At 49.6% G+C, this 11,362-nt stretch overlaps 1 protein-coding gene across 1 annotated transcript; it reads left to right on the top strand.

Annotated features, from left to right (window-relative positions):
* Window positions 1-231: 231 nt before the first annotated feature.
* LOC127327295 (receptor-like serine/threonine-protein kinase SD1-8) lies at window positions 232-8,504 on the top strand. Its single transcript, XM_051354076.2, has 7 exons — window positions 232-1,643; window positions 6,458-6,592; window positions 6,737-6,912; window positions 7,107-7,317; window positions 7,409-7,646; window positions 7,742-7,892; window positions 7,991-8,504. The coding sequence occupies exons 1-7, from the start codon at window positions 341-343 to the stop codon at window positions 8,309-8,311; spliced, it is 2,535 nt and encodes an 844-aa protein (XP_051210036.1). The 5' UTR covers window positions 232-340; the 3' UTR covers window positions 8,312-8,504.
* The last annotated feature ends 2,858 nt before the right edge of the window (window positions 8,505-11,362 follow it).

Below are 11,362 nucleotides of genomic sequence, written 5' to 3' on the forward strand. Positions count from 1 at the left end.
TAGTTTTAAACTTGGACTGGATTAATTTACAAAAACAAATGTGTGAAGCGTGAAGTTGTGAACACCCTGAACTCTTGCGTTGCCCATAGGCTCCCCTCCCCCAAAAGCTGAATCTGAAGGCTTACCAGGTGGTTAAGGTCAGTCGACCTAGGCTTTTGAGCAAATTCCACGTCACTTTCTTTAGAAATTGAAGAAGCGCTCGCGAAACGTTACTGTGCAACACTTGCCTTACTGAAAGCTCCGTGTAACACTTAACAAACATAATCAGGAGGATGCTCTCGCATCTTTGCCGCGAGCTTAACAGCTACTACTCTGTACAGCCGCTGCGCTCCCCGCGGCGATGGCTAGCCAGTGGCTCTGCCTCCTCCAGCTGCTGCTGCTGATGCTCTCGTCGGCTTCCCACGCCCGAGACATCATCTCGCCGGGCCAGCCGCTGAGGGGCAACGACACGCTGGTCTCTGCCGGCAGCGGCAGCTTCGTGCTGGGCTTCTTCACTCCGCCGGGCTCCAACAACACCTACGTCGGGGTGTGGTACGCCCGGGTCTCCGTCCGCACCGTCGTCTGGGTCGCCAACCGCGCCGACCCGGTCCCGGGCGCCGTGGAGGCCAACGCCGCCGCGACCCTGTCCGTCTCCGCCGATGGTACGCTCGCCGTCGCCGACGCCAACTCCACCGTCGTCTGGTCCGTCTCCCCGGCGCCGGGAGCGGGCGCTGGGCAGTACACGGCGCGGATACGGGACGACGGCAACCTGGTGGTCTCCGACGCAAGCGGGCGCGTTTCTTGGCAGGGGTTCGACCACCCCACCGACACTCTGCTCCCGGGGATGCGCGTCGGGATGGACTTCGTCACCGGCGCGAACATGACGCTGACGGCGTGGACGAGCCCCTCGGACCCGTCCCCGGGCCCGGTGGTGGCGGCCATGGACACCTCGGGCGACCCGGAGGTGTTCATCTGGAACGGTGGCGAGAAGGTGTGGCGGTCGGGGCCGTGGGACGGGCTGCAGTTCACGGGCGTTCCCGACACGGTGACCTACACGGGGTTCAGCTTCCGGTTCGTGAACACGCCCAAGGAGGTGAGCTACAGCTTCCAGGTGCCCAACTCGAGCTTCCTGTCGCGGCTGGCGCTGAACAGCACGGGCGCGGCGGGCGGGCTGCTGCAGCGGTGGACATGGGTTTGGGCGGCGAGCGCGTGGAACATGTACTGGTACGCGCCCAAGGACCAGTGCGACGCGGTGAACCCGTGCGGGGCCAACGGGGTGTGCGACACCAACGGCTTCCCGGTGTGCTCGTGCCTGCGCGGCTTCGCGCCGCGCTCGCCCGAGGCGTGGGCGCTGCGGGACAACCGCGCGGGCTGCGCGCGCGCGACGCCGCTCGACTGCGGCAACGGCACGGACGGGTTCGCGGTGGTGGCGCACGCCAAGGTGCCCGACACGACGGCCGCCGTGGTGGACCTCGACGCCAGCCTCGCGGGCTGCCGGGAGAGGTGCCTGGGGAACTGCTCGTGCACGGCGTACGCCAGCGCCAACCTCAGCGCGCCGTTCGGACGCCGCGGCTGCGTCATGTGGAGCGGCGCGCTCGCCGACCTGCGCGTGTACCCAAGCTTCGGCCAGGACCTCTACGTCCGCCTCGCCGCCGCCGATCTCGGTACGTACGTACTCCTACGTGTCTCTCGATATGCATTATTTTTCTCATATAATTCTGCCATGTGATTACTCATCATGATGCGAGCTAGTTGGTGAGATTTGTTCCGACCTATCATCTGACGCGCAAGATTACAGACAGCATTGGCATCTGGTCATTTTGTTTTGGTTTCTCTTGGGCATGCATCTAGCTTTTGGCATGTGCCGAGGACTTTAGTTTGTCCGGATCAAACAACTAGATCTTGCTTTCAGCACAGGGTTTAATCAGTGAGGGGCATCTCTCCATGCATTTGGGCCTCACTCCACTCTTTTCAGTACTCACCAGTCGAGTAGTCAAAGCCACTTTTTAGGAGGGAAAAAGAAAATAGAGTAAGTCATTACGATTATGAAGAAAAAGCTATCCTTTGAGTATAATCATATCATAATGCAAGTGTGACTAATCAGTACCTTTGGTTAACGGATAGTATTATTATACAGTAGCTTAAAGCTTGGTTAGATGAGAGGTTGTGATCAAATCCTGGAAAGACAACAGATAAAGCAAACTTTAAAAACAAGCCAATTCTTGGTTCCACATAAACGTGAAAGTACTTAGAGGCCATCATTTCGTGCCGGAACTAAATCAAGATTCCATCCAACGTGTTTGGCTGTCATAGAACTACTAGAACCGTCATTTCAATTGGAAATTCTAAGAACTGGTATTGTATGTTAAGTAAACTTCTATCTATGACCATGCCATTCTTCTGGAAATCATTTCATAAATCTTTGTGGCAGCGAACATGATTTTTCAGCTTGGAATTTCAGTTTCCTGCCAAGTGAAATAAAACGAGGTGTACCAAATGAGCATTTAGTTAATCTCCTGTTCTCAACAGCTTCCGGGGGGACTTAGCAATTTTGACATGCCTTTAGACCTTCGATTGTTCTTTTATCGGTTCTAGCCAATGCATCTTCCTTGGGTTGAGCCTCTAGTGCCTGCCAAGTAAGGGCTCCTTTGATTTATAAGAATTGCATAGAAATTGTGTAGGATTTGAATCCCATAGAAAAAATTTCTACACATATTGTTTGATTCATAAGAACATATCCTATAGAAACTAATCCTATAGGAAAAAATATCTTACACAACCGCCCCGACCCCGCTCCCTCGGTCGCCTCCTCCAGGCGACGGGGGAGCCAAACCCTAGCCCCCCACCGCCGCCACCTAGCCTCCCCGCCCTCTCCCTCGTCGCCTCCCGAGGTCGCCGGCGGCTAAGCCGCCCGCCGCCGATGAAGGGGGCGGCGAGGATCTAGGCCTCTCGGGATCCCGCATGGCCCGTCTCGGAGGGAGGACGCCATGCCGGACCACGGAGGTCGTCGCCGTCCTCCGCCCCTTCTGCGCCCCTCGCCGTGGCTTCGCCCGCTTCGGCCTTCGCTGTAGCTTCCTGCAGCTCGCCGTCCGGCGACGCCCGGCCTTGGCGCGGTCCAGCTGGGGGCCCGATCTTGGCCCGCCCGGCTCGATCCCGGGCCTCGGAGGGCTGTGGCCTGTGCGCCGCTCCCAGCTCTCCCGGTGTGCGCCGTTTCGTCCGTCGTTGCCGGGGCCTCCCGCGGTGTCCAGGGCGACGTCGTCGCTGCCTGGGCTACCGGCGGCTTGGCAGCCGGCGGCCGGTTACGTGCAGCGGCCTGGCCGGTTTGCGTTTCTCCGGCGAGTGATGGATGTTTGGTGGACGGCGTCAAGGTACCCTGCTCGGCGGGCCACCTCTTCTGCCAGGGCCTACGTTGGTCCTGACGACAGCGTTGACACTCCAGGCGAAAGCTTCGCACCATTCGGTGCCGATGTTGGCGGTGCCCTTGGGTACCGTTTTCCCTGTTGAGGGCTTCATCGGGGAGCTTGGTCTCCCGCTGTCGCGAGTTTCTTGCGTTCTCCGGGTGAAAACCTCTGCTCCTTGGAGCGGGCGGCGGCGACACACTGTGCCGTTACCTTCTTGAAGGCGCCGCTTTTGGAGTCCGTGTTCCTCGTGGTGTGGTAGATGTGTGCTAGCAGTGCTTGGTTGCCTTTTCGTCGAGGGTGGTGGATGCCGGGGCGGCGGTCCCGGACGGTTGACGTGCGCCGAGGCGGCGGCCTCGGATGGTCTTGTAGCGATGACTCCATGGGGTGTGGTCATGGTCTTGCAAGGCTTGGGTGGCGTGTTCGTGCTACGTGGGTAGCGAGCTCGTCGGCCCGGCCTACGCGACGGGGTGGTCGGTGTGGCTGGCAAGTCGGGGCGGCGGCCCCGGACCTTTTGGCGCGGCGTTCGTGGTCTGCGGGTGGTCGCCTTGGTAGTTTGGACTACAAGACGTCCATGCCGTGCGGCGTTGCGGCTCGCCTCCGAGCAGGGGACGTCGGAGCAGCGGCTCCGGGTTTGGTGGTGTGTGTTTGGTCGTCGGCGGTCTGGTTTCGTGTGGGCGATGAGGCCCCGACTTTTGTGCGGTTTTTTTGGCCGGTTTCCCTCATAAACTCGGCCACTCTGTATGGTTTTTGGGCCCGGTTTCCCTGATTAACTGAGCCAAATCTTCTTCTATTAATATATCGAGCAGCTCACCTGCCGAATTCTCAAAAAAAAAATCCTATAGGAATCGTATAGTGTGAATCCTATAGGAAAAATCATGAGATCATACCTCATGGAAAATTTCCTTTGCTACAATCAATCACACTTCATCTTTCTATAGAATTCAAGTAGCCATGACATTTCAATCATATACTTTTTCTATTCCTATATTTTTTTCTATTTTATGAAACAAAGAAGCCCTAAGCATTTGTTCTATACGAGCTTTTATGGAAGAGCACAAACTGACAGCAACAACTGGTACTAGTAGAAATCATCATCTATAAAATGATTATACATTGAAAATATTCTCTGCTAGCTGTCTTCCCTGCTGGATACTCCAAGTGGATCCTATGTGGACCCTATGGGTCAATGATCAGTGAGCAGTCATAGAATTAGAAATTTTGATATCAGAAACAAGATGCCTGTACAAGCAAGCAATTTTCATTTTGCAAGAGGTGGCGTGGATAAGCTTCAATTCAGGAGAAGAGAATCTCCATGATATACATGGAGACAAAAATTAAGGTCAGCCACCTGAACGAGACTAGGCTCCAACTCTTACCAAGATCTCATATATCTCCACGTAGCAAGTACCCCTGTACCGTGGTCTTTCAGACGATCACCCTGATGTGACCTAACGGGCTTGATCCAATGTATGGGAGTACGAGCGAAACACGGTTTGTCGATGCAGCAATTGATTCCACTCCACGCAACTCCACACATCCCAATCATTCAGTCACAGTTCATTCCTGAAATAGCTGCAGAACAGCACATGGGAAATTAACCAGTAAATAGACCTGCACATTACTACTAGCAATTTAGCACGTCGATCTCACTTTAGAGTTGGTCCTGCTGCTGCTTCTGCACAATTCCGGTCCTAATCTTATCCCCAGTGGCCCTGCTAAGCGAAAATGTACACGATATGTTCTTTCCTTCAGGAAGAAGCGAGCATATCCTTTTTGTGTTGGAATGGTCCAGGTCATTCATAAAGCTAGGACCATCTAGTCCAAATCTTAGAGTGAGGTTAGATGTTTCTAGTGCACTGGTTCCATATTTGGTAGTAAGCTGGATGGTGGTCGAACATAACGTCTAAATGCCGTGAGGAATTGCAGGACATTGTGATGAATGACACCCAACCATGTCCAAATCCACATGTTTTTCTTAGGTGTGGATGTCTGTTTCCACATGTGGTTGACCTGTATGACACATGACTGATGCATTCATGACATTACATTCAGTTAGAAGGGACCAAACAATTTGCATGTTTTGGTACCAAATTGAGTTTCGTATTACTTCTTTAGTGGATTTCAAGGATTAGCAGGCAAGGTGTCGCCATAATTATGTAATAGCTGATGCTCCATTTTCAAAGGAAATAATCAAGACACCCAAGCAAGAAAATTAACATACCTGGACAAGTTGTTGGCACTCCAAAACTTCACAGCTTGGAAGCTGTTACTGATCTGAAGACTTCTTCGTCAGCAATGTATTTAGACATATCACATCATCATTCAAATATTTCTGTTGGAGAAGGACAGATGTTGGACCAGTTTTTGCTTTGCACCTGCAATATTATAAGAGCTCATCTCCCACATGATCGTAGCTTGTGTACTGTGAGCGAGGCATTTGGATCCACGGTGCCATAGTCAAGGTTAGGCATGGAACCCCTTGCTGTATGCGGTTCAGAATTCTACAGAACAGGACCACAGACTTGAAAGGCTTAAAACTTGGTAGGGCATGACCACCTACCAGCATTTGACCCAATTGCATCCACATAAAGCATTTGCCACCTTAACATTGGCATATCCATGGTTGAGAATATTTTGAATGAACTAGTAAGCCCTCATATGTGCAGAATTTTATAAAACCTACATATCAGATCATGAACTTCGGTACAAAAAATCACACATATGAACAAATCAGAATAGAATTAATTCCATATATAACTAGATTTATGCAACCTATGTTTCCATGTCGACATTCGTGAATACTTCAACACAAAGTCACGGTTAGGCTAATAACTTCCACCACTGCAAAATGCAATTATGTTCTGTTTGCAATACTCTTTGTTTAGCAGTTGTACAAATGCTTACATTTATCAGCCAAGTGAATGGTCAGAATTCAAAAGTAGCATAACACCCCTGTGCATATTAATGTAATATATATGCTATACACAGACAAATGTTTTTTTTCTTATGAACACAGTTGGATGCTTTATCTACAATCGTGTCCATGATCAAACTAATATTGGTAATTTCTTGCGCAGATTCAGTTAGTAAGTCTAAAAAGAAGGTGAAAGTTATAATTGCAGCTGCCGTCAGCATATGTGTACTGGCAGTTATTCTAGCACTTGTAGGGTTCTTCTTTTGGAAAAGAAAGAGGACAAAAGCAAGATCATCAGGTAACTCCAAATGATCTATGTGTCTCTTGCTTCCTGAAAATAAAAACATTAGCTCTCTTTAGTCGAAATATAAAAGAATAATCATAAGGAAAATAACTAACCTATTATTTGCTGATTTCATTTCTAAATTTGTTGTTCCAATAGAAACACCAAGTAAATGGAGTGGTGTTTTGCACAGCAGAACACTACAAAGCGAAGGAACTAGTCATGGGGCTGACCTGGACCTGCCAATATATGATTTGGAGACTATAGCAGCAGCCACAGAGGGCTTCTCAGCTGAAAATAAGCTTGGTGAAGGTGGCTATGGGCCAGTATACAAGGTACTGAAGTTTCAAAGACAATTCATTGGTAGTTTCGAAGCATCGGAAAATTGGAACTTTAGCTCTTGCAAACAAGTATAACAATATGTCATCGGTAGTCAAAAACTCTCAAAATCCAAGATGGCCTTTCTAAGTTTTCATACTGCAGAGCATTCACATACGTCTGATTAACAATACTTGCTTAAAAAATACAGGGTATGCTTGAAGATGGACAAGAAATAGCTGTTAAAACGCTTTCGAAGGCATCAGCGCAGGGTCCCGATGAGTTCAAGAATGAGGTGATGTTGATAGCAAAACTCCAGCATCGGAATCTTGTTCGACTTATTGGGTGCTGCATCTGTGGACAAGAAAAGATACTCATATACGAATACATGGCAAACAAAAGCCTGGACTTCTTTCTGTTTGGTATACACCTAACTAACCTCTGTGAGCATGAAAGTTTCCTCTTCACTTTCAAGGAACAAGCACCAATTAACTTTATATATTGTTATATCAGACAAATCCAAGAGCATGCTTCTCGACTGGCGAACCCGGTACCGCATAATCGAGGGTATCACCCGGGGTTTGCTGTACCTTCACCAGGATTCGAGATACAGGATTGTCCACAGAGACCTGAAGACAGGCAACATTCTTTTGGATAGGGACATGACTCCCAAAATCTCGGACTTCGGCATGGCAAGGATATTTGGCGGCGATGACTCTGAAATCAATACGCTTCGAGTGGTTGGCACATAGTAAGTAGCTACAAAGTTTCGACAAACAATTCAATAACCTTATATTAACAATGTCAGTACCCTGACATGGATGATCTTTACATGATTCGGTACAGTGGCTACATGGCTCCCGAATATGCGATGGACGGGGTTTTCTCGGTGAAATCAGACGTGTTTAGCTTCGGCGTCATAGTGCTGGAGATCATCACGGGTATAAGGAACAGAGGTGTTTACAGCTACTCCAACCACCTGAACCTTCTAGCACATGTAAAAGCCTGAACAAGTTTCCTTACCAAAATCCAAGACCTAGTTAAGCACCTCTGAGTTTCTCACCTGCCAGTATCTCTGAAATTCTTGTTTACCAGGCATGGAGCTTGCTGAGTGAGGGGAAGAGCCTGGATCTGGTGGACTTGACCCTGCAGGGGACATTCGACCCGGAGGAGGTGCTCAAGTGCCACAAGGTGGGGCTCCTGTGCGTGCAGGAGAACCCGGAGGACCGGCCCCTCATGTCGCAGGCGCTCACGATGCTGGCCGCCGCCGACGCCGCCTCGCTGCCGGCACCCAAGCAGCCCGGCTTCGCCGCGAGGAGAGCCGCGGCGGCGGCGACGACGGAGGACACGTCGTCGAGCAGGGCCGATGGAAGCTTCGTGGACAGCATGACCATCACCATCATCGAGGGACGGTAGAGATGGCGCGGACCCGCCGATCGATCGGAGCGCGACTGGGAAAGACTGCGTCGGTGTTGTGAGTTGCATAGGTTCTAGCGGTGAATTTTGAGTGAAATTTGCCCAGCTACTGGGCAAGTTTAGATGTGTTTACACTTTACACAATTGTACAGCAAAGTCAAATCAATGTATTGGCGGGGGTCGAGGTTCTTCACCTTGCAGACGGCGGCGATGACCTCCGTCGCCGTTGCGGCCGCTGATTTCAAAACCAGCGATCGCAGGAACGTCATGGGCCTGCTCCTGAATCCACCTGAAATTCACATCTTTAGATAAGTTCAGCTACTGAAACAACCTACGGAGTCGAGCAAGGAGATCGTCCAGGTCCTAAACCGGATGGCTTACAGCATATCTAGCAGTCCCCGTAAAAGTCGAGCCCTTAAAAGCCAAGTAAAGAGCGAGGTAAACAGTTTATAAAGGTCGAAAACTGGTAGCGCGGAATAGTTCCCCTAAACCCAATCCGTAAATCAGAATGTTATGTTTTACAGGTTGAGTTTAAGGACACTCTTCTGCACCACCACCAAACTGGAACCCTAAAACGAAAATTGAGCATAATGCAATGGCAAACAATGTGCGAATACATGATCAATACGTAAACATTTGATGCATAGTCTATAGTTTTTACATCAAATCGTCAAGCCACGACGGTACAATGGCCGAGGCCTCCATCGGCACCACCACCACTCATCGGAGGCTCACCTTGAGGAATAGACGCTCCACCACCGCTTGCCCCACGACCTGGACGTAAGAGCCTCTTCCTCTCTGTGATGTCCGTCTTGGTCTCCTTCCACCACGTCAATTGATCCACGTACATGTACTTGGTTGACATCATCGTTACCTCCTTCTCCTCGGCCAAGAGCTCCTTCATTGCTTTGCCTTCCTGAGTGCGAGCATCCTCTCATCAAACTCAGACTTGCGCTTGGCTTCTTCTCGCCGAGCTTCCACCTTTGCAAGCTTCACCTCTTTCTTCTTATCGGTGATGATAAGCTTGGTCTCCAACATCTTTACTATCAATGCCTCCCTTGACCTTATCATTTGATCCATCTTCTCCCTAAACCTGCCTCGGCTTCCATCTTCATCCTCTCCTTTGCTTTCTTGTTACCCTCGGGCTTGTCTATGTTTCTTCCACTCTTGTCCTCATGCTCATCATCCATCTTAAGCATTGCCGACTTCTTCCGTACAGTTTCTTGGCCCCTCAACTTCCACTTGGTAAGATGTTGAAGCAAGTTGAAGCAATTCTTGAATGGAAACTCCTTTTTCTTGGAGCCGACCATGTCTTTGTAGGGCAATTGAGAAAATTTGGGCTACACAACAAGATCAAAACATGATCACACACCTAGCATGACCAACAAAAAATGATCCGGAAGATAAGAAAAGAACTCACATAGTCCTCGAGAATGCTTCCATTCGGGGGATTATCCCTCACTTGGTCAATTATCGCACTCCAATGAGCACAACATGGTTTGATCATGTCCCACCGACCTTGAAGGGAGCGTTAAGACCAATACCCCAACGTGCTCATCCGAGGCTTTAGCTTGCAATATTGATCCTCAATGCGTTGCTAATAGCGCTTGCTGGTTTGGTCCATGCAAGTCACCGCATCCAACCCCACATTGTCCCAAGCACGAATCAAAGTGACGTCTTCAACCTCGGTGTAGTTGGATGCTTGCGCGTAGTTGACGTGGGAGTTGGATTGCAACGGCGCCAAAGTACCTTCCTTGTGACGGTAAAGCACTCGTCCGTTGGGAACCCCAAGAGGAAGGTATGATGAGTACAGCAGCAAGTTTTCCCTCAGTAAGAAACCAAGGTTTATCGAACCAGTAGGAGTCAAGGAACACGTGAAGGTTGTTGGTGGCGGAGTGTAGTGCGGCGCAACACCAGGGATTCCGGCGCCAACGTGGAACCTGCACAACACAATCAAAATACTTTGCCCCAACTTAACAATGAGGTTGTCAATCTCACCGGCTTGCTGTAAACAAAGGATTAAATGTATGGTGTGGAAAATGATGTTTGTATGCGAAGAACAGTAGAGAACAATGTTTGCAATAGATTGTATTCAGATGTAAAAGAATTGGACCGGGTGACAAGGTATTAACTTGTCAATGCCTACAAGTAGTAGACTAGGGTTTCGTTGGATGTAGAGGGCAAGTAGATCTCGAAGGTTTCAGCCGAAAAGTACTCGACGATGTAAAAGCTAGGGTTTGAGAAACAATGATTCGATCCTTTCTTTGTCCCTCGACTCCCCCTTATATAGGAGGCGGAGCCGAGGGATTCGTGATACACAAGTTTACAGAGTCCGGGAGGGTTTCTGACCCGACCCGCAAGATTACAAGTCTATGTTTCCTAATACAACTCTAGCTTTCCTTAACACCATCTTGGGCTTCCGAACTTTATATTCTTCGATACGCGGGCCTTCAGTAAACCCCGGGTACTATCTTCGGCAGGCCCATTTGGGATGCCTATAGTCAGTAGCCCCCGAGATTTTGTTTGAATCGTAGAATCAAGGAAAATCTCCACTTTTATATTTATTCAATATCTTTGAACTTTACCACATATCTTTGCATACAAATTTCTATTTTGTACAGGGATAATGGTAGTTGGGGCTAGTTCATCTGACGGATCAGGTACTAGTTAACTGCTCTAGTGGTAATCCGCAAAAACCTACTTCAAGATCACGTCCCTGGACATGATCTCGGGATACTGGTGTAAACTTCGACAGGTGCCGCTTAAGGTCTTACCATTCTGTTGAGTCCCAGTCATATTTATCGGGTACCTAACGCGTCCGTTAGGATTTTTCTTCGTATCTGTTGATACGGAAAAAAGTAGCAAACCGACGTCAGAGACGGCGCCACGCCACACAGAACGGATCCGGGGTCTTACCTTCGTAAAGTTTTGCGGCATTCAGAAAATTGTTTCGCAACTTTGGCATTCTGAGAATATGTTGTCGAGTGCTTATTCGGCTGTTGGAATAGCACATTTTATTGAGTCAACGGATGACTTATATTGCTCTCCCGA

This window comes from Lolium perenne, chromosome 1 (assembly GCF_019359855.2).
Source record: "Lolium perenne isolate Kyuss_39 chromosome 1, Kyuss_2.0, whole genome shotgun sequence".
NCBI classification, from domain to species: domain Eukaryota; kingdom Viridiplantae; phylum Streptophyta; class Magnoliopsida; order Poales; family Poaceae; genus Lolium; species Lolium perenne.